Source organism: Perca fluviatilis, chromosome 4 (assembly GCF_010015445.1).
Source record: "Perca fluviatilis chromosome 4, GENO_Pfluv_1.0, whole genome shotgun sequence".
Lineage (NCBI taxonomy): Eukaryota > Metazoa > Chordata > Actinopteri > Perciformes > Percidae > Perca > Perca fluviatilis.
Genome location: NC_053115.1, coordinates 3806609 through 3831441, shown reverse-complemented (window position 1 = coordinate 3831441; position 24833 = coordinate 3806609). Strand labels below are relative to the sequence as shown.

At 41.5% G+C, this 24833-nt stretch overlaps 1 protein-coding gene across 1 annotated transcript; it reads right to left on the bottom strand.

Annotated features, from left to right (window-relative positions):
• Positions 1 to 496: 496 nt before the first annotated feature.
• Positions 497 to 24270, bottom strand: nuf2 (UF2 component of NDC80 kinetochore complex). The gene is made up of 13 exons (XM_039797012.1): positions 24015 to 24270; positions 20810 to 20884; positions 19579 to 19655; positions 17486 to 17547; positions 17261 to 17358; positions 13155 to 13228; positions 12527 to 12620; positions 12379 to 12441; positions 11529 to 11666; positions 11220 to 11360; positions 8607 to 8782; positions 4949 to 5084; positions 497 to 1167 (listed from the first exon to the last, which is right to left on the bottom strand). Exons 1-13 carry the CDS (start codon positions 24135 to 24137, stop codon positions 1066 to 1068), a joined length of 1359 nt encoding a protein of 452 aa, XP_039652946.1. The 5' UTR covers positions 24138 to 24270; the 3' UTR covers positions 497 to 1065.
• Positions 24271 to 24833: the final 563 nt, after the last annotated feature.

Below are 24833 nucleotides of genomic sequence, written 5' to 3'. Positions count from 1 at the left end.
CCTTCTGGGGTGATTTAGATTTTTTTCTGTTTGCATCAAGAAACTCAAACTGCTTATTTTACCACATATTCCCCATGAAGACATTATTAAGATGATTAAAAACATATTTGTATTAAAACCTTTTACCTGATTCTGTTACAATGACCAAAGTCAACATTTCAACTCACAAAGTGGGAACTATATTCTCAGAAAGGCGAAGCACTGCTACTTCTGCTACTTGGGCGGAGTGATATGCTTGCGGCACCTGAGAAGGCCAGAGCAGCTTCGCCTTTCTGAGAATATAGTTCCCAGTTTATATACGGTTAGAAGATGGCTGTGTCATGTGACCTTGTTCTTTGTACACCCTGTGACTATACAAATCACAATATGTAAATAGGAACATGTTAGCGTTATTTTGTCACTTATTGGGAGCAGTAGGCTAGATGGAGCCGGTTACCTCCAGGATCTGTGCTAGGCTAAGCTAATGCTGGGGGCTCAGCAAAAAAGAAACATCCTCTCACTTTCAACTGCTTTTATTTTCAGCCAAGTTAACATGCGTAAAACTTTGTATGAACATGAAAAGATTCAACTACTAATAACTTAACGTTTCACAGACATGTGACTAACCGAAATGTGTCCCTGAACAAATGATGGTCCAAATCCAAAGTTAAAGTCAGTATGTGGTGTGACCACCAGCTGCATTAAGTACCAGGCTATATCTGTAGGTGTCTCTTTGTACAGGACTACTAGGGGTTAGGGAGTTTTTAAGCAGCAGGTTGACTCAGGGCTGATCACAGAACTAATGATTTCCAATCTCTGGGCCACAGTAGTGCAACAACGTTAACATATGGCTACGGTCTGGACATTTTTGAATACAAGACGTCATATTTGCTCATTCTGAAGCATGGAAAGGGAAAGTATGGAAGCCTTTGAGCTACACAGTCTGGACTGATCCGATTTAATAACGGATATACAACTTTAATACATTTTAAATGAAAAAGGCAACAAAAAGGTTAGAAGAGTAGAAACGCATAATACCACACAGTAAGTTAACTATTACAAAATGTACAAATGATCCATTTGACATCATGTAGACATCTTGGTGAGACCTTGCATCAGGTTCAAGGTGTCCATGTCAATTCTCCGGTGCAGCTCGTCCAGTGAGGATGACAGGGTGTCGTACACAGCCTGGACACAGTAGAGTGTTGTTTGTCAAAAAATGTCATGTACAGTTAGTTCTAAAGCTGGTTTGTAATTTATGTCATTTTATTTATGAAATGTAAGTCATTTTAATCATGAAATTAACGTGATTTATGAAATAGACTTGGTCAGCATTACTGGGAACTCCCACTAAAACGACATTTCCGTGTATGGCGTGGGGGGAAAACAAACCAACCATTCTAATTAGTAGAGCTCATATTTACTTTTTTTTTGTTTGGTTCAATGCCGAAAAGTTGCTGTGTGACGTTTCTTTCTCACTCAAATATGTGAGAAAAAATAAATAAAATCCTGATCTTAAAGGTCCCATGACATGCTGCTTTTTGGATGCTTTTATATAGACCTTAGTGGTCCCCTAATACTGTATCTGAAGTCTCTTTTATATAGACCTTAGTGGTCCCCTAATACTGTATCTGAAGTCTCTTTTATATAGACCTTAGTGGTCCCCTAATACTGTATCTGAAGTCTCTTTTATATAGACCTTAGTTGTCCCCTAATACTGTATCTGAAGTCTCTTTTATATAGACCTTAGTGGTCCCCTAATACTGTATCTGAAGTCTCTTTTATATAGACCTTAGTGGTCCCCTAATACTGTATCTGAAGTCTCTTTTATATAGATCTTAGTGGTCCCCTAATACTGTATCTGAAGTCTCTTTTATATAGACCTTAGTGGTCCCCTAATACTGTATCTGAAGTCTTTTATATAGACCTTAGTGGTCCCCTAATACTGTATCTGAAGTCTCTTTTATATAGACCTTAGTGGTCCCCTAATACTGTATCTGAAGTCTCTTTTATATAGACCTTAGTGGTCCCCTAATACTGTATCTGAAGTCTCTTTTATATAGACCTTAGTGGTCCCCTAATACTGTATCTGAAGTCTCTTTTATATAGATCTTAGTGGTCCCCTAATACTGTATCTGAAGTCTCTTTTATATAGGCCTTAGTGGTCCCCTAATACTGTATCTGAAGTCTCTTTTATATAGACCTTAGTGGTCCCCTAATACTGTATCTGAAGTCTCTTTTATATAGACCTTAGTGGTCCCCTAATACTGTATCTGAAGTCTCTTTTATATAGACCTTAGTGGTCCTCTAATACTGTATCTGAAGTCTCTTTTATATAGACCTTAGTGGTCCCCTAATACTGTATCTGAAGTCTCTTATATAGACCTTAGTGGTCCCCTAATACTGTATCTGAAGTCTCTTTTATATAGATCTTAGTGGTCCCCTAATACTGTATCTGAAGTCTCTTTTATATAGGCCTTAGTGGTCCCCTAATACTGTATCTGAAGTCTCTTTTATATAGACCTTAGTGGTCCCCTAATACTGTATCTGAAGTCTCTTTTATATAGACCTTAGTGGTCCCCTAATACTGTATCTGAAGTCTCTTTTATATAGACCTTAGTGGTCCTCTAATACTGTATCTAGTACTGTATCCATATAAGGTGGGGGTGTGGCCTTGACCAACTGTCACTTTGCTCGTTTGAAAGCCATGATGTCTCTCTCTCTCATGGGTGGGCCAAATTCTCTGGGTGGGCAAAGCAGAGAAAGGGGAGGTAACCTTTCCCCTTATGATGTTATAAGGAGAAGATTCCTGATTGGCCCATCTGAGCTTTCATTTTCTCAAAGGCAGAGCAGGGCTCGGTTTGAAATCCTCTGAGATTAGCTACCGTTAGCGCTCTCTTACCTGGAGACTCAATCAGGGAACAAAACATGTCGGGAAACGACACCTCTGGCCATTCCGTTGGGTTCAGTTTGTTTTATTTTATTTTTTTAAGTGCTTTTGAGTAGCCATACTGGGTTAACTCTGTGTTGTCCGGTCACGAGGGGGATAGATTGTTTTCTGCCCCAAGCCACGCCCCCCAGCTATGACGAGTCACCGACCAAGTCTGTTAGGCTACGTTCACACTGCACGTCTTAATACTAAGGCTGGGCGATATGGAGAAAATCAAATATCATCGAGATCGATACCGCAATGATATTGTAGTGTTGAGTATCGATGCTTTCACAAAATATTCACACAATGAGATTTTAGATCAATAATCATCAGTAATGTGGATATAATGACTAAGTGGGTAAAGGTGAATAATAGAACAGTTACAACAGTCAGGTAAGATCAGAAAGTGACATCACTTTACTGTAACACAGCCTTTAAAACCAGGAAAAGACACTTATGCTATATTACGATATCACAATATATCCAAAATCTAAGACGATATCTAGTCTCATATCACGATATCGATATAATATCCATATATTACCCAGCTAGATCTGATTTTTCGTTTCACATTACCTTTTTAAAAACACACAAGTCAAACTCAAGGCCCCTCGCAGATTTTGATCCGGCCCTCCTATTAATTTAGGTTCCCAATAAATTTTGGCCCGCCTAGTTGTTCGCCAAACCAAAAAGACGGGAAACTGTTTTCAAACTCCAATTACGCGACACTGAATTTGGCAGATTTGCCGACTTTGAGACTCACCAGCTCCCCCAGAAGCAGAGTTTTCATATCTAGGCTGTGAAACCATTGACAGGTTGTTGTAAAAAAAAAAAAAAAATGTAATCATTGTTTGGCTTGATTTGCTAAACTCTATGATGGCCGACTAACGTTTTGCTGACTTTTGTAGGACTTTATGTCGAAACGCAGACAAACGTTTTTAAAAAAAGTGACAAAACAAAAAGAAATCCATAAAAAAGTCGGAAAAAGCAAAAAAGCGACATGCAATAATACAGTCGAACATATTTGACTATATGCATTTAAAAGCATGACAGTAAACTACACATGACTGGCCCTTCCTGGATATCATTCCCTTTGTGAAAAGGGTTTTGGACAGCCTGTTTTAAAATGTGGCCTGTATCAGATTCCAGTGTGAACCGTTTGCGGTTTCGAACTGACCCGCATGCGCAAGAGACCGATACCAATGACATCAGACGCAGCACGCTGCTGATCCAAAGTTAGGGAGGTTATGGAGGAAGTCAGCAGTTTCGCTTTTATTTCTAAATGTTTGTGTAAAGGCAGCCAGAACGGAGCAGTTACGGTAGCATCCTTGTCGTTCTGATTGAATTGAAGTACCTCTCCCCCAGACACTAATGAGGTCTAACTCCTCCCTCTCCCTCCATTGACTGGCTTCATCACAGTCCTCCATGTTGTAGCCTAGTCCAGTTTTTAATGTTACTGTCTGTGTCTCGGCTACCTCCCACCGGTGCAGAATTGGGACAAATGTCGATGTAGACCAGAGGTGTATAGTCCAGGTGCCAGAAAGTAAAAATCCTGCCATGTTTTTGGATCTGCCTCTACATCTAGAACAGGTGTTTTCACTAACGAGCTCATCTACCTGGTAGAGGAGCTGGTTTAGTGATGGTTGGGACAGCTGCTGGACAGGATTTCTACTTTCTGGCACCTGGACTATACACCTCTGGTGTAGACTGACGTACAAGTCGCATCAAATCCACCTTCGGTTGGTCACACTGAGGCAGGACCACATATGGAAGTGGTCTAAATCTGATTTGAGTGTTCACACTACTGAAGAAGTCTGACCTGGTCACTTGACCCTCTGATTTGGGCCACTTTTGCCTGCAGTCTGAACGTAGCCTTAGTGTGCTTTCATTTGTGTTTGTTGTATACAGTGTCAGAGTCTGGAATACAGGGTTTTATATCCTGTAGCAGAATTTTCTATTACTTTCAATGAATGTTTGTCTCGAAGCGTGAATGACAACAGTAAGACGTGCAGGCTGATGAGCTGGAGCTGCTCTTACCTGAGCTTTCTCCGTCTCTTTGCTGGAGACGTCTCTCAGGCTCTGGATCTTGGTCTTCAGCTGCTGCGTCTCTCTGGAGATCTCCTGGATTTTGTCTGCTATCTCCTCGCGCTTCTGATGGATTTGGTTACAGTCCCTGGAGAACAGTTTAATGTTGGGGGGGGGGGTTTAAACTTTCAGTTTACAGAACACAATTTTCAAATTCTTTCTATTTATCACATTTACAGCTAGGGAGATATGCTTCTGTCCCGATTCGATTTGTATTGCGATTCTAGAAGTGACTACAATCGCGACGAGTATTTCTTTTCCTTCTTTAACAAAAACTGTTGAATAATACACTTCTAGAGACAATATATCAGGAGACATTTCTAAAAACGGATTGTTTTCTAAGAAGAATGAACATCTCATGTCAGTCAGTCCAGGGTTTCCCGCAGCACAGTATATGAACGATATCCGCTGTGTAAAGTCACAGTGAGTCACGGCAATGTCGGTAAAGCGGTTGCAAGTGTGTTTACACTTTTCAGAACTCCACGCAGACAGCGTAGATAACAGCGAGGTGAAAGCTGTCACGGTATGGGCTTATGGTGCGTTCTTTATGTCCACCAAAGTCGATCTACGAGTCGTTTTCCAGAGTTATGAACCGGAAGTTGCAAAACGAACGCCACCGAGGTCGTATATATACACGACTCGTCAAGTCGTCTGAACTCAGAGGACCCCAAGTTCACTTTCAAAGTGAATTTTGTAACCAAATGAAGAAGTCGTACACATAGCGCTGTATACTGCTACCTATAGGCATGTCTCTACAGTCTTATTAGGAGTTAAACATAGCGCTGTATACTGCTACCTATAGGCATGTCTCTACAGTCTTATTAGGAGTTAAACATAGCGCTGTATACTGCTACCTATAGGCATGTCTCTACAGTCTTATTAGGAGTTAAACATAGCGCTGTATACTGCTACCTATAGGCATGTCTCTACAGTCTTATTAGGAGTTAAACATAGCGCTGTATACTGCTACCTATAGGCATGTCTCTACAGTCTTATTAGGAGTTAAACATAGCGCTGTATACTGCTACCTATAGACATGTCTCTACAGTCTTATTAGGAGTTAAACATAGCGCTGTATACTGCTACCTATAGGCATGTCTCTACAGTCTTATTAGGAGTTAAACATAGCGCTGTATACTGCTACCTATAGGCATGTCTCTACAGTCTTATTAGGAGTTAAACATAGCGCTGTATACTGCTACCTATAGGCATGTCTCTACAGTCTTATTAGGAGTTAAACATAGCGCTGTATACTGCTACCTATAGGCATGTCTCTACAGTCTTATTAGGAGTTAAACATAGGCGCTGTATACTGCTACCTATAGGCATGTCTCTACAGTCTTATTAGGAGTTAAACATGGCTGCTGTATACTGCTACCTATAGGCATGTCTCTACAGTCTTATTAGGAGTTAAACATAGCTCTGTATACTGCTACCTATAGGCATGTCTCTACAGTCTTATTAGGAGTTAAACATAGTGCTGTATACTGCTACCTATAGGCATGTCTCTACAGTCTTATTAGGAGTTAAACATAGCGCTGTATACTGCTACCTATAGGCATGTCACTACAGTCTTATTAGGAGTTAAACATAGTGCTGTATACTGCTACCTATAGGCATGTCTCTACAGTCTTATTAGGAGTTAAACATGGCGCTGTATACTGCTACCTATAGGCATGTCTCTACAGTCTTATTAGGAGTTAAACATGGCGCTGTATACTGCTACCTATAGGCATGTCTCTACAGTCTTATTAGGAGTTAAACATGCGCTGTATACTGCTACCTATAGGCATGTCTCTACAGTCTTATTAGGAGTTAAACATGGCGCTGTATACTGCTACCTATAGACATGTCTCTACAGTCTTATTAGGAGTTAAACAAGCGCTGTATACTGCTACCTATAGGCATGTCTCTACAGTCTTATTAGGAGTTAAACATAGCGCTGTATACTGCTACCTATAGGCATGTCTCTACAGTCTTATTAGGAGTTAAACATGGCGCTGTATACTGCTACCTATAGGCATGTCTCTACAGTCTTATTAGGAGTTAAACATGGCGCTGTATACTGCTACCTATAGGCATGTCTCTACAGTCTTATTAGGAGTTAAACATAGCGCTGTATACTGCTACCTATAGGCATGTCTCTACAGTCTTATTAGGAGTTAAACATAGCGCTGTATACTGCTACCTATAGGCATGTCTCTACAGTCTTATTAGGAGTTAAACATAGCTCTGTATACTGCTACCTATAGGCATGTCTCTACAGTCTTATTAGGAGTTAAACATAGTGCTGTATACTGCTACCTATAGGCATGTCTCTACAGTCTTATTAGGAGTTAAACATAGCGCTGTATACTGCTACCTATAGGCATGTCTCTACAGTCTTATTAGGAGTTAAACATAGCGCTGTATACTGCTACCTATAGGCATGTCGCTACAGTCTTATTAGGAGTTAAACATAGCGCTGTATACTGCTACCTATAGGCATGTCTCTACAGTCTTATTAGGAGTTAAACATAGCTCTGTATACTGCTACCTATAGGCATGTCTCTACAGTCTTATTAGGAGTTAAACATAGCGCTGTATACTGCTACCTATAGGCATGTCTCTACAGTCTTATTAGGAGTTAAACATAGCGCTGTATACTGCTACCTATAGGCATGTCACTACAGTCTTATTAGGAGTTAAATATCGCCTAATTAGTTATTTTGTAGCTTGTGCAGCTGAAGTTGGCTAGAGACGCTCGGTTGCTATATGACAACAACGGCTTTAAGCAGAGTCTTGAGCAGAAAGCAGAGCAGCAGCCTTACGTTAACGTTAATCAAAACGTAATTTTCATGTATCAAACTGTGAAATATATGTGTGTAATATGTCAATAACTGGGTGAATAGAATCCTAAATGTTACTAAAAATGTTACAAAAATCCATCTTTTCTCCGACTCGTAGTATCGTGTGACAAAAAGAACGCAACAACCCCGCAGGTTATTCGTTTTTCGACACGGATGTGACGTCGCGCTCGAGCTACAAGTCGCGATTACAAGACAAAAAGAACGCACCATTAGACTTCCTCTGCAGGGGCAGGCACCACTGTGTTCACTATGCCCTATTGCCTGACTGACAGGCGGGTCTGATTGCAATCCCTACCCTACCACCTTAACAAACTAATTTTCTGCAGGAAAGCCTGCCGTCAGTCTGACATTTATTTCATGTGTAAAGAAGAACATATCGTGGATTTTCTGCATTCGCTCCGTTCTGTTCTGCTAGGAACGGATATGATGTAGTCGCCGTTGGCGGTACCGTATACACAGAATATATTTAGGTGAATCATAAATTAAAAAAAATATCAATTCTGGGGAAAAGACTTGATTTACCCTACTTACAACTATTTACATTTCATTATATTGCAGAAATAACAAGTAGTATTTGTCCTAGTTTTGGATTGTTGCAATAATAATTTGCACAAAGCAAGACTGTTGGTCTGCTCCCATGTGTTGATGAAACATTAAAAACATAACAAATATCCCTTTTAAAGTACATTTAGTACAGATAATAAATGTGTGACACATTAAATTAACTATGTATGAATATATATAATATATATATTAAATACCCCAGCACTTGTTGAACATACTGCTCCTTCGTCTCTCTCGTCTTCTGCTTGCGCATGTTCACTTTGGACTCTTTGTCCTGCTTCCTGCCCAGCGCTCGCTTCAACTGGCCCTCCTCGGCGATCAGGTTCTTCAGCTCCTTCTGCTTCTTCTCATACTGAGCTGTCAGCTCCTGGTGCTACACACACAAGCACGCACGCACACACACACACACACACACACACACACACACACACACACACACACAGACACAGACACACACACACACACACAGAGAGGGACACAGAAAGACACACAAGACACGCACGCACACACACACGCACAGACACACACACACACACACACACGTAAACACAGAGACGCACACACACAAACGTAAACATACACACAAACGTAAACACACAGAGACACAGACACACACACAGAAAAATGGCAATTTGAATATCACAGCATCAGAGACAGCAGGATAAAGAGGAAGCTGTAACTGACGGCCAGCAGGACGCGGTCATGTCGCCTGCTCTGCACTGAAGAGATGAAGAAAGTTAAAGGGTTAAACACGAGTGTTGCCAACAGGGGCGCTGTAGAGCGCCCTCTGGTGGACAAACTAGGCAACGCCAACACTCAGAACATGGTCGAAGGAGGTTTCGTTCCGTTTTTAATTTTTTTTTTTTAAATATTCATTTATCGGCCACTATAAATGCCGATATATCAGTCAGGCTCTACCGAGGACCGGGCTGGTCCGAAGAGAAGAGCGGAACGGTGCCCCGGCTACGACAAAGGTAGGCCTTTAATCCTTACCTTCAGTCTGGCGGACTAGCGTTACCTTCTGCAGTTTCCAAATGCAGGAGCCAAACCAAGCTCGGTGAGCCCCAGACATAACGACAGTTTCCTCAGGGTGGGGGTTATGCCGTGACAAAGGTCAACCAGCCTTGAAAGTAACATACTTCTAATATTAATAAGTGCTGTGCGTGGATCCAAACTTTTGCCGATGTGAAGAATGGCTCTCGTGGATTTCGAAAAAGAAACTAATAAATATTAGTACCGACAATCAAAGACAGGGCGCAAAAAAAAAAAGCTCAGTTTCCGTTGAGTTTTTATGCTCTCTCCCTTCGGTCTCTCCCATTATTTGATTGGTGCTTATTCAAGTCAAGTCAGCTTTATTGTCAGATGTGCTATACACGCATGACATACGGCACAAATTAAATTTCAGTCCTCTCGGACCCCCGGTGCAAAATGCAATAAAAATAATCATTTAAAATTAATTCAATATAAACATAAAACACAAAAAAATAACAAATGTTTTTAACATGACAAAAATAAACAATCAGACTCACAATCAAGGCACTTGAGTATTTTTGACAAAAATAAATAGAATAAAAAGTATTTAAAGTGAGGTGGAGCGGTGGAGCGCAATAAATTAAGTGTAAGAGTTGGTGGTGCACGATATATCGGCAGATATGGTCTTTTTTTAAACACATCGGTATCGGTTTGATGTCAAATTATATATATAATTATATAAATATTAATTTTTTCATATTTTGCACACAGGTAAAGGTGCCCAATATCAGTCATTTCGGAAAATAATCACAAAAGTAAAAAATAAAAAAAACATTTGGAAAATAGTAGGGATGCACCGAATAGTCGGCCACCAAAAATGCCCTTTTGGGCCATTTTTGGCCGAAATACTTTTATCACTTACACAATACGGCCGAAAATGTTGTGATGACGCAAACAGAAACCGCGACCTGCACGTGTGACAGTACCCGATCCGTTCCACCTGCAGAGCGTCTCCTAGGCAACGAGGTTGAGACGGACCACGGAGTGAAAACAATGAGAAGTAGCTCTTAGAGTCGGTCAGCACGTTTCAGTGAGATCTGTTCGGATCCTCTGCACTTCATCGCGACTGTACTTGATCCGTGTTATAAAGACCGTTACTTGGATGCGGAAATAAAGCAGGGCGCACGAGAAGTGATCCAGGTCGCCATGGAGACGGAGAACCCGCGTGGAGACGGAGCAGCGCCCAGCAGGAGGAGATCAGAGCGCAGAAACAAAGACTCGTCTCTCTGCACCAGATGAGGGGCATGCACCCTCGCTGTCTGATATGTTCAGTGAAATCCTGCAAGAAAGTGCCTCAAATAATAATAATAATAATAATTAAGCTATTAATTAATTATTATTATTAATCATAAGCTATTCTGTTCTTAGGCTACTGTATACTGTATGTGACTATCAGATTGTAGCCATATTTCTGCTAGATATTTTTTTAATTAAACTTTAATATTAATTTATACAATTGCAATGCCTTGATTTTAGTAAAGTTAGTACACAGTCACAGCCATAAATGCAATGGTACTAATAATTGGCTTAATTTCTTTCGGTGTTTCGGTTTTCGGTCTTGGTTTCCTCTTTTTCGGTTTTCGGTTTCGGCCAAGAATCCCTAGAAAATAGTTCTTTATTTGATAATCATAAAAATGTGTTTTCTATACAGAGATATCGACATCGGTAAATATCGGGTATCGGCCATAACAGCAATATTAATATCGGTTATCGGTATCGGCCACAATTTTCACATCGGTGCATCACTAGTAAGAGGGATGTGAATCCCTTGTTGGTACCTCGTCCTGCCACTGCTTGGTGTTGTTCATGCTGCTCTCCAGGTCCTGCAGCAGGTTGTACATCTGCTGGATCTCAGCCTCCGCGTGGGTCACACTCTGAACCAAGTTCTGCAGCTCCACCAAACACTCGTCCGTTTCTTCCTGAAATCAGTGCCATCCAAAACGCATCATACAGACACGACAGAAATAGACGCATACATTGGTCTGACCAAATTTGAAAAACGCCTGCTTTTTGGAGACAGCACGGTTGTGTGTGTGTGTGTGTGTGTGTGTGTGTGTGTGTGTGTATATATAATTTGTTTTCCTCACCATGGAGTTCTTGATGTTCTTGACGTTTTCCCTCATCTTCTCCATCTGACTCTTCAGCTCTTCTGGAGACTCCACAATCTGAGACTTGAGTTTACCGATTTCTTCTTTTAGGTTGCTGACGTCCACCTTCACCTGGGCCTGACACACACACCACACACACACACACACACACACACACACACACACACACACACACACACACACACACACACACACACACACACACACACACACACACACACACACACACACACACACACACACACACACACACACACACACACACACACACACACACACACTTCTATTAAAAGGCCATGACTCTTAGGCCTCTTTCACACAGCTCATGCATGGCATTTTGCTTTACACACAAAAATTCTATAAAGGCCATGACTCTAGGCCTCTTTTCACACATGACTCAAGGCATAAGCGTATATACTGATGCATGATTACTGCTTTACAAATACAACATAGATGCATTGACAAAATAGGCTCCAGAATATTTCATTCTGTATTGACAAAAAAAATAAAATATATATATATATATATATATATATATATATATATATATATATATATATATATACATACATACATACATACATACATACATACACACACATACATATATATATATTTTTTTTAAATGACATTTATATATCTGCATTTATGTCAAAACCTCGAGACTTGCAAACATCAATATGTCATTTATTAAATGTATTTGTGTCTAAATGAGATATAAACATCTTTTCATATTCGATGCTTTACTGTTAATATTACTTGATCTTTCGTAGGTGGTAACACAAAATATTGTTCACAGAGGCATATAAGGTTTGTATCAGTCACATACCAGTTTCTGAGTCTTCTCTGCAATTCTGGTTTTCCACTCTGCGATGCTTTCCTTTATCGCATTCTGAAAGGAGATTTGATTTCACTTGAGAGCACACACACAAACAGTTTTTTTGTTATCATGTTGACTGTGCTTCATCAACACTTACCACTTCGTGGGATTCATGCGTGGTGGCGACCTGCAGCTCAGCGAGAGCAGCAGCCAGCTCGTCCGCCTCAGCCTGCTGCTCTGGCGGGATGGTCCTGAACAAGGACAAGACAAATCCATAAGTGTGCAAAGTGTAACTTCACTGGAGAGGACACCCATCTTATTATGTCCTGATTTCTTGTGATCATGAAATCATAATCATCATAAGGGCTTGACATTATACAATAAAATACAAAAAAAAAAAATCCACTTGTCCCGGACAAGCCTTAATGTCGAGCCCTGATCATTATTGAAATGTCTGGTTTATGATCTTGATATTAACATTAATTTAATCATATAATCACACAATAGATCATTCTATTATTTTGCGTTCAGGACCGCAACTTAAGAAATATAATTGTCAATTAATCAGTACATTCAATTAAGCAATTAATCTTAAGTCTGTAAAATGTCCATTTGACGTTCCCAGAGACAACGGTGGCGTCTTCAAATGTTCTTGTTTTGCTCAACTTCCAAAACCCAGAAATATTACATTTTAAAAGATACGAAACAGCTAAAAAAGCAGCTAAACTTCACGTTAAACAAGTTGGAAAAACAACCAAATCACACATATCTGATCTGAGACTTACGTCAGCGTCTTAATCTTCCTCATTGCTTCTGAACTGCCCTTAACGTAAACCTGCAGCCTGTCCATGTCTGCCCTCTGTCCACACACAGAGAGAGAGAGAGAGAGAGAGAGAGAGAGAGAGAGAGAGAGAGAGAGAGAGAATAATTGAAGTAACCCCTATGTTATATTTCAGATCTTTCTATTTTCAGGGGAAATGTCCAGTACAGCCTGCAGTATTCTATTTTGCGATTGGCCACTGACTAATCATGCAGGAGTCACAAAATTGTCGTGTGCATCTCTTTCATTCGTTATGGCCGGCGCTGCTTCCGCATCGTGCGTCCCATAGAGCAGGCGCACTAGAGGCCTCCGCTGGCCGAGCAGGACTAATTCCGGTTCAGCGCTCCGCTGCCTGGAATGAGGATTTAATCGTGCTGCTCTTCTAGGCTTTCCAAATGTTATCGGACCGAATGGATCAAATTCTGATAATGAAACGAGTCATTTCTAGATGGGTTGTGACACTCAAAAAAAGAAAATGTCTCCGTTGATTTACAGACGTCTTGTAATGGGAAAATTACATTTAAGCACAATTCCTTATATTTTTATGTTTAATTCGTACTTTACTGCTCTCACAAATGCTTAAAGAGTCTATCTCATTTCCCACATGCAGATTTATATTCCAACTTTGTGAGACATGCAGTCTGGAACATTATGTGAGCACTGTTAGCCTGAACCGATAAAGGTACAAGGTCGCCCTAAAACTATCTCATGTTTTCTCATGCCAGTTTAGCTGTAACTGGGGGGTGAAAGTCGTACAGGGAGGAGGAGGTGAGATGGCTCCAAGATGTCTCTTGTATTCCTCTGATTGTCTTCACGTGTATCAGATTGCCTGTCAAAATTGTAGCGTCATAATAATCCAAGTGCGTATGTGCTGTCACTCTGAAGATGCATATAAGCCTGGTGTTCCTGTTCACTCATTTGAGAAACTGACTCCACACTGGGCTGCGGCCTTTTGTGAAATCATGTTGCTCCTATTTGCAAATATATTTTATTAAAAAAAGATATATTTGCAAATAGGAGCAACATGATTTGAATTTACTAAACTCTCAAACTCTACCCCCTGCTGCAAAGGAAACTTCCACGACAGTCTCTTCTGCCATGTAAGTCTAAGGGAAAAAGGGTCCTATCTTGCACCTGGCGCAGCGCAAAGCCCGATGTAAGTGTCTTTGCTAGTTTAATGGCGCTGACTCACTAACCAGACGGCCGACCGTCGTTAGAAAAGGCAGTCGGACTGATCAGTCGGGTCCCCGAGATCCCAAAAACTGCCTCAAAACACACCGAGGAGACACCGACTTGAGCGTACGTAATACGTCTCCATAGCAGCAGGCGGCGCTACTCCGTATCAAAGGGTACTTCTATACTCTGTCTGTATTGTTGCCCAAGAAATGAAAACCGGCAGCTGATTGGACGAACGAGTCACATGAGTTTGTTTTCTCCGGAAAATTCAAAGCCAAACGGTCATGGCGGCTCGTTCAGAATACGATCTCATATTGGACTAAAATAGTTCACCTGAAACATGTTTCTGGAAACATTTTAAGAGAGAAATAGGCTGTGCAGTTGCTGAATCGGTTTTATTTCAGCTCAACAAAGATTTTCGTCAGATTTTGAGAGGCTCATTCGCTCGCCATTTCCGGGTGAGTCCTGACGGCCCTGCCTCCGACTGAACATGCAGGTCGCCCAAAATGAACGCCGACAGCCCCCTCCCGACGGACGACGGCACTGGACACACCGAACAGACTCGAGTCACCGACCTCGCCAGACTGTCCCACGGCCGATTATCGGGTTAGTGTGTCAGCGCCCTAAGACCGACCCAGTTGTTAACGTCCAGCGGCCGCGTCGTTTAAACAGCAAATGCACCTGCGCCCATCTGTGGCCCCATGGGCGTGCTGGTCTTACAGGGAGGTGTGTTCAGGTGCATTCTGGGCGTGCTGGTCTTACAGGGAGGTGTGTTCAGGTGCATTCTGGGCGTGCTGGTCTTACAGGGAGGTGTGTTCAGGTGCATTCTGGGCGTGCTGGTCTTACAGGGAGGTGTGTTCAGGTGCATTCTGGGCGTGCTGGTCTTACAGGGAGGTGTGTTCAGGTGCATTCTGTGCGTGCTGGTCTTACAGGGAGGTGTGTTCAGGTGCATTCTGTGCGTGCTGGTCTTACAGGGAGGTGCGCGTTCAGGTGCATTCTGTGCGTGCTGGTCTTACAGGGAGGTGTGTTCAGGTGCATTCTGGGCGTGCTGGTCTTACAGGGAGGTGTGTTCAGGTGCATTCTGGGCGTGCTGGTCTTACAAGGAGGTGTGTTCAGGTGCATTCTGGGCGTGCTGGTCTTACAGGGAGGTGCGTTCAGGTGCATTCTGGTCTTACAGGGAGGTGCGTTCAGGTGCATTCTGGGCGTGCTGGTCTTACAGGGAGGTGCGTTCAGGTGCATTCTGGGTGTGCTGGTCTTACAGGGAGGTGTGTTCAGGTGCATTCTGGGCGTATTGCTATCTTGAGGCAGCGGGAAGTGATCGCGCCATTGACAAAAACCTGGTCTAAAGTCAATAACTTAAGGGAGGTGTGTTCAGGTGCATTCTGTGCGTGCTGGTCTTACAGGGAGGTGTGTTCAGGTGCATTCTGGGCATGCTGGTCTTACAGGGAGGTGTGTTCAGATGCATTCTGGGCGTGCTGGTCTTACAGGGAGGTGTGTTCAGTTGCATTCTGGGCGTGCTGGTCTTACAGGGAGGTGTGTTCAGTTGCATTCTGGGCGTGTTGGTCTTACAGGGAGGTGTGTTCAGTTGCATTCTGGGCGTGTTGGTCTTACAGGGAGGTGTGTTCAGGTGCATTCTGGGCGGGCTGGTCTTACAGGGAGGTGTGTTCAGGTGCATTCTGGGCGGGCTGGTCTTACAGGGAGGTGTGTTCAGGTGCATTCTGGGCGTGCTGGTCTTACAGGGAGGTGCGTTCAGGTGCATTCTGGGCGTGCTGGTCTTACAGGGAGGTGCGTTCAGGTGCATTCTGGGCGTGCTGGTCTTACAGGGAGGTGTGTTCAGGTGCATTCTGGGCGTGCTGGTCTTACAGGGAGGTGTGTTCAGGTGCATTCTGGGCGTGCTGGTCTTACAGGGAGGTGTGTTCAGGTGCATTCTGGGCGTGTTGGTCTTACAAGGAGGTGTGTTCAGGTGCATTCTGGGTGTGCTGGTCTTACAGGGAGGTGCGTTCAGGTGCATTCTGGGTGTGCTGGTCTTACAGGGAGGTGCGTTCAGGTGCATTCTGGGCGTGCTGGTCTTACAGGGAGGTGTGTTCAGGTGCATTCTGGGCGTGCTGGTCTTACAGGGAGGTGTGTTCAGGTGCATTCTGGGCGTGCTGGTCTTACAGGGAGGTGTGTTCAGGTGCATTCTGGGCGTGCTGGTCTTACAGGGAGGTGTGTTCAGGTGCATTCTGGGAGTATTGCTATCTTGAGGCAGCGGGAAGTGACTAACGCTATGCTTGTTACACACACAGGGACGCATAGCAACACACACACACACACACACACACACACACACACACACACACACACACACACACACACACACACACACACAGAGAAGATTACAAATATTAGGGTGCAAATCCTCCATCATAACAGCAATGCTCCAAGGTCAAAACGCGCCTGGCTTTTAAAGGGAATGGGAGATGATCTCTGATTGGTTGATGAATGGGAGATGATCTCTGATTGGTTGATGAATGGGAGATGATCTCTGATTGGTTGATTGCATGTTACGCCCAAAACACACCTCTGATTAATGAAGACACTAAGATCAACCCTTTAGGACCAGGCTCCCGGCGCACGGACCCTTTATTCTGCTGTCAAACTAGCAGAAGTGGTTTTGGACACGCCCTAAACACACCTGGACCAGGCACTTCACGCCATGCGCTCAGATGGTTAAAATAGGGCCCGAAGCCTTTTTAGGCCAGAGGGCATCACGTGACGGCCCGGGAGTTGCTATTCCACCATTTGGCCACTATGTTCAGTTTGCTTTAAAGCCCAGCGTACTTCTGGGGGCCTGGTTTTAGCCTACCGCTAACCCCAGCCATCATCACTACACCTGTGTGGACCGATGTAACATACATATTTGGCCTGCTTCTCCAAGATAATGGTCATCCTCTGCTTCCTGAAGTGGAGAAAGTTCATGATGGCACTCAGAATAGTCAGAGTCTTCTGTTTTTCTGGAAAGGAAAAACAAGACCATTATCCTGGGTTATCTGACATCTAGTTATCAGATGTGCAAATATGAGATATGGTTTCAGAAAAACTCTGGACAGATAAAACTCAAAAAAAACAACACACACTTACTTGGAGCTAGAAGGTCATTCAGTGAAAAGTCGTACACCAAGCACATTGGCAGAAACTGCTGCCTAAAAAAAGATCACACACAGTGATGTTAAAAATATATATATATGCACAATACACACTGTAGCTAGCCTGACATGGTCCTACTCCGATTCTAGTCCCGACCTCGAATGTTAAGGGCGGGGCTAAGTTCGGCTGGCATCCAGGCCTTTCAGGTACTGAACTAAGAATAACAAAAACAGCTGTGTGCTCTTTTCATTAGAGTCTAGGGATGTAACGATCTACTCAACTTACGATTCGATTCACGATTTCTCAGGATAGTTTTTAACAGAATGAGCTGCAGACATAAATGAAAATAATTCCTTCTTTCTATAAACTGTGGGATGTGTCCCCTTATCAAAAGTGCAACTGAAATTGTATTTATCTAAAAACAATTTTTAAACAAATCCCACATCAAATAACTAAAAAAATAGAAGAAAAAAAATCTCTTGCAATAAATAAATAACACGCTACACACTGGCTGTATGGCGTGAGCGTGGCGTTTCTGTTGCGTGGTGTTTTCTACGTCTTTACACACCAGAAAGGTGTCTGACGCAGCGCTGCTGCTGCTGCTGCTAGCCTTGTCTGGACACATGGATGTTTCCCATTGATAAAATGAAATACCATGTTAAACAGAAATATATTCTGATCTGATTACAGCACAGACAACAGTCGGCAGTATTGACGGCAAAATAGGCTCCAGAATATTTCGTTCTGTATTGACAGGTGACATATTAGAAAATAGATTTTGTTTTTTATTACATTTATACATCTGCATTTATATCAAAACCTCAAGACTTTCAAACATCAACATGTCATTTATTAAATGTATTCATGTCTAAATGACATATAAACATCTTTTCCTATTCTATTTTGTCTGGAAACTCTTCCAACACGCTTGCGTGTCGCGTAAAAAAAAAATCGGCCTCTGTCCTATTTCTAACATGCACGCATTTTCGAGCCGTGCCTGAGACGTGCGTGTCACGCAGGCAGTGTGCACGCTCTAACCGGTTACCATGGGAGCCGAAATAAAAACGCTCACGCCACGCAGCCGGTGTGTAGTCGGCCTAAGACAACGTAGTGACGTGTGAAGTCAAACAAGTGAAATCAAAAGTAGATTAATCTCTCGGCCGTGTAAAAATTGCATCCCGATTCATTTTTCTTCTCTCTCTCTATTTTTTTTAAATCATCTCAACCAGTTCAATCTTTATAAAAAGGTTATATTGACCTTTTTTTTGGGGGGCATTTCTGCTAGTCTGGTTATCACCAGACTAATGCTCAATCTTTAAAGATTGAGCATTAGTCTGGGGAGTCTGCTCTGTAGTTTCTACTGCACAAGAGGAGGGATCAAAGGGCATAGTTCAAATGACTCTGTACGCGATTGGCTAGTCCTTCAGCCAATCAGAGCAACGATCCGGGTGACGTAGCAGCGACAGCGGCATCAACGGGTTGCTGCGCTTCGGTGGCCGAATGTAAACAAGAAGCTGCTTGGTCACTTCTCTATCGTCATCGTGTTAAAACACGCCAATAGCACGCCAGGTGGATAAGCCAGTTTGTGATTGGTCCCCGCAAATTTGTAACAGAAGAAGGATAGATAAACGTACAGGTTTCCAGCCTGAGCTGCAGGGAGAAATCAAACCCCCGGCAGATCAGGCTGGGGTTACCCAGTCTACATGTCTGTCTTTATTGGAAAGGAAAGCTGAGATATGAAAGGGGGAGAGAGGGAGAGAGAGGGAGGAGAGAGAGAGAGAGAGAGAGAGAGAGAGAGAGAGAGAGAGAGAGAATATGCAGGGAAACCAAACCCTGGACCTTCTGCATCGAGGAATAAACCTCATATGTGCGCCTGCTCTACCAACTGAGCTAACTGGCCACATTTATATTGATTTTTAACCAATTAACGATGCATTGTTACATCCTTATTTGAGTCTATTTGGTTTGACTTATATCTAAATATACAATACGCATAAACTTGTTATCCGCGATCATCCTATTGTTCATTCTGTGGCAGTCGGCACATAGTGCGTTACTTCCAGGAGAGAGAGAGCAAGAAAACTCACATGCGCATGCAGACGCTCATGATAGCAGTTGCCCCCTCGTGATATACTGGGTTCTGAATGTTCTCCAGAAGTGGAACCTGAGGGGAAGACAAAAAAGAAAACCAAGCCCTTAAATATAGGAAAGATTACAACAAGGTGTATGGTGATGACTCTATCTATGACATATACTTAAACAATCGCAAGGTGTCCTCATAGAGGTATGGGTGAGTTAGTGTACAATATAAATATAAATGAAATATAAATGTGGTAATAACTTACTTTTATTACAAGATGTAGAAATGTGGTATATTATAATAATAATAATAATAATAATAATAATAAAAATAAAAGTGTGTATGTTTATGTATGTTGTTAGGGTGGTCGTAGAAAAAAAGAACATATATGTGTATGTAACCAGAACACCAACAACTGAACATGTTACTCCACTCCTTAAACAACTGCACTGGCTCCCTGTCCAATACCGTATCGACTTTAAGATTCTTCTTCTCACCTTCAAAGCCCTCCATAGTCTCGCTCCTCCAAACCTCTCTCAACTCCTTCAGCCCTACACTCCGATCCTCCTCTTCCTCACTGCTTTTCACTCCTACTGCCCGCATGTCCACACTGGGGTTTAGACCCTTCAGCCAGTCTCAATCTTGTTTAAATTTAATTATATTTTCCTTTTTAACTGTATTTTTGCTTGTTTTAACTGTAAGGTGTCCTTGAGTGCTATGAAAGGTGACCAATAAATACAATGTATTGATAGATAGATAGATAGATAGATAGATAGATAGATAGATAGATAGATAGATAGATAGATAGATAGATAATATAGCTAATTGTATATAGTTAGATGGGAGCGTACAGCAGTACTAAGGGTCAGGAAAGGAAGTTAATTAATAAACATGAATTAATGAGCTGTGGAGAAGGGGTAGGATTAAATAAGTGTATACTTCTTTCTACTCCTTTTCAGGCATGTATGTGCTGGTTAACATGTTTCTTTTTATTATTTTTTTGCTTATTTGTGAACTAATTTGTACATTTTTCAGTGTTTTTTTTTTTTTATGTCTGAAATAAATGTCTTCATTCATTCACACCATTCCCTACATAAACATAAGGTATGGAACGGGACATTATTATAATGCCAAACAAAAAGGAATACACAGTTTAACTTGGAAACTATAGTGAAATCAAGAGTTCCTTCGTATACTGGTAAACAGGCTCAATGTTACCTGTCAAATGCAGCACTTACCATGGAGTGGCACTCGGGTCTGAAACGATAGAGGAGATGCAACACTCTCATGTACAACGTTTGAACTGCCTCTGGCTGAAAGAGAGAATTAGATTAGATTCAACTGTATTGTACAGGTTAGGGCTGGGCAATATATCGATATTATATTGATATCGTGATATGAGACTAGATATCGTCTTAGATTTTGGATATCGTAATACGGTAAGTGTTGTCTTTTCCTGGTTTTAAAGGCTGCACTAGGTTACTGAAGATTATTTATATAAAATCTCAATGTGAAGATATTTTGTTAAAGCACCAATTGTCAACCCTAGAATATCGCCACAATATCGACATCGAGGTATTAGGACAAGAATATCGCGATATCTGATTTTCTCCATATCGCCCAGCCCTAGTACAGGTACAGGGCCAATGAAATGCAGCTGACATCCAACCAGAAGTGCAAAAGAAGCATTAAATACCAAAGTGCAGTCTGAGTACAGTATTCTGTGCAGTTATTAGGGATGCACCGATCAGACTTTTTCAGTCCTGATACCGATGCCTGGGCTTTGTGTATCTGTCGATACACGTTCCTAAACATTACTGTTAGAAAATAACAGAGATGTAATGTACTGAATTCTTATTTATTTGTACACTCAACTCTTCCAGCATGCAGCACACGTGCGACAGAGATGAAAAAACTAACAAAACTGGATCGACCCGTGGATCTGTTCATTTTTCCAATCCCTGATCGGGCTTTTTCGTCAACATCGGGACCGATATTCCCCCATCTTAATATTGGATCGGTGCACCCCTAGCAGTTATGTAGACAATAAAGATTAATTATGTACAACAGTGTATAGTTAGATAAATACAGGCTTTCCAGATTACATGTCTACAGTGACAGATGAGGAGTATAGAGTGTTAGTGACATTCATTAGTTTATAGAGGACTAGTCTCGCATTGCCAGACCTATCTCCACACATACCACGAAATTGCACTGTACCGTTACTTTTATGGTTAACCCCTGAGTCAAAATTAAGCCTTTCTATTAGTCTAGATGGAAACAGGATCACCCTATGCGCTTGAGAAAACGAAAAAAATAGTTATCCTCCACACATCTTTGGCCATTTTTTGCTATTTTTGTCCAGAAATAGGGTCAACAGGTTGTCAAATGTTAAAAATAACCATTCCATTAAATTCCTGGGGTCAGAATTGTATGGGGAAATGTGTTCATTTGTCTCTGTATGTTGTTTACTTCAAATGTTATGCCACTTTCTATATCATTTTTTGATTTTTCGGGTTCCGGTCGGGTGCAGCAAAGGGTTAAAAATGAAGCCTTTGGGACATTATTTCAGCTTGGTACCTGGCAGATTCTGAAAATAGACACATTAAGGATTTAAAAAAAAAAAAAAAAATCAGGTGGCATAAAAAAAGCCAGGGGGTGCGCGTGGACCCCTGTTTCCATCTAGACTATATAGACCGTTTTATTTATGTTATTGTTGCTTTTTTCAACATTTTGTGTGCTTTTTCTGATGTTTTTGTCACTTATTTTGACGTTTTTGGCACTTTCTTTCCATTACCACTAGTATATACACAAACTAACACCAACTTATAACTAGTTTTACATTTCTTTTTGGAATTCATGGTCAATTAAACCTCATTTATATGAAATTATCTAATTATTGTGTTAGAAAAAATCTGAAATAATGAATCATTTTGACTAATATTTCAGATCAGAGGAACGTATGTTGATATAATAACAGATATGTCATAGTTTATTCAGGATAATGCTATAAATGTAAATAAAAACACCCCAAATCAGTGATCTGATCCTTAACTTCAGTTGCAAAGAGCGTTGTATGGAACCATCCATGTTATTTTGGGGTAATTTGATTGAAAGAAACTCATAGTTCTGATATATAAACTTTGAAAACAGGTCAAATTTGACCCGAGGACAACTGGAGTGATAACATCTGATAAAATGTGACACATCCTTTACTTATTAATTGCTATGTGTATAAACTTTAAGAAAAGGACCTTTGCATGCTGTGTTTTCAAGAGAATTAGTTATTGTTTGACAGCAACCAACAGGTAACGTTAATGGCCATTTTATTTTAAAATATTGTAATGTAAATTCAATAATGCACACACACTACCGGTCAAAGGTTTGGGGTCCACTCAGAAATTTCCATTCCACTCCATTATAGACAGAAAACCATCTGAGATCAGTTGCATTGTCTTTTTTAACCAGGGCAGCAGTTTTCAGATTACATTATGTGCTTACAGAATTGCAAAAGGGTTCTCCAATGTTTTCTCAGTTAGCCTTTTAAAATTATATCAGATTAGTAAACATAATATGCCTTTGGGACACTCAGAGCCGGCCCGACCCATAAGCGAACTAAGCGGCTGCTTAGGGCCCAGAGGCTACCAGAGGGGCCCCCAAGAGTGCTTGAAATGTCCCACAATAGAGCTCATAACAGAGCCGGTCTATTTAAAGATAGTCTTGCTGCTAATAGGTCTCACATTAGACTTTAAATGCGTATTTGTACATTAGGAGTGCTTAAACTAATATTTACAATACAAATGTTGGTTATGTGCCAAGTGCAGTGGCAACATGTTACAATGTGGAGAGTCCCCCCAAACCAAATCCTGCTCAGGGCCCCCCCAAAAGTCTAGGGCCGGCCCTGGGAACATTGGATGAACGGTTGCTGATAATGGGCAATGTAGATATTACATTAAAAGATCAGCCACTTTTGCAATTATGTACATAATGTAATCTGAAAACTGCTGCCCTGATTTAAAAAAAAACCAAAACAATGCAACTGATCTCAGCTGGTATTCTGTCTCTAATGGATGTCTAAGTGACCCCAAACTTTTGACCGGTAGTGTATGTCCAAACTTTACTGTAAGGGTACATTATTTGTATTCTTGTAGTATGTGTGCGTGGATGTAAATAATGTCTCTCTCTCTCGCTAAACTAACGTTAGACAGATAAGTTAGAACATGTCTGGAATATTACTCCTCAGTTCGGTCTCTCGCACCATTACAATTTCAATTTAAGTATTAAGTTCAATATATAGCTAGTGTTACTACTTTCTGACGAACCGTTCACACGCACTCTTTATGTCGTTATTGTCCATAGATCTATGGTTATTGTCAAACATGTCCGTGTTTGTCTGCAGCCATTAGCTACAGTTGAACGAACGGGCGGTATCGGTAACGGTACCTTGGGAACGGGAGTCAGGTCGCTCTTGGTGAAGTGCTTTGCCTCTTGACCAGTCAGAACTTCTGTTCGGTAAAAATTGACTACCGCATCCGCAGAATAGACGGGGAACGTGTTTTCGGTCATTGTAGCGATGTGAGTGCCAGTTGTAAACAGAAAACACAGACAAACTATTCTATTAAACTATTTCTGCGACAAGACAAAAATTGGCGCCTTAAAACGACTTCCTTGTTGATTTCTAGACGGCGCGTCTGATTGGTCAGTTTGTACTTCTTCTTCTTTAGAGTTTGGTGGCGGTTGGCAAACGAAGGTGCATTACCGCCATCAACTGGACTGGAGTGTGAACGAGAGATAAATGCAGGAAAAAATAAAAAATAAAACCTAAATCCTCTTTACTAAATCAATTTGTCTTAGAAAACTTAATAATGTAGTGATATATCTTGCCGGCTGATTTCCCCTACAGCCCTAACAGTGAAAAGGTCTCTCTCTGGGTGTTGTAGTCCTTGCAATGAGTTAGTACGTTGTTCAACAGTTTCTGACTGGTGACAGTATGCTTATTTTCCAGTACAATGTTTGCCTATTTTATGTAATGAATAGTTGAAACCTGTATGGCCAATTCTGAGACGAGTAATGATATTTTCTTCGCTAGGTTTAAAGCCCACCTTCCTCCCATCACCAACACATCTTTGTATATTGTAAAGATGCCTTCCTGTTTCACTAACGTCCCAATACTCCTGCCATGTTGTTTGTGCATATGTCCTGATGGATGATTTAACTTCTGGGACCTGTAGGTCTATGTAATGTAATCTTAAGTGCTTGTTT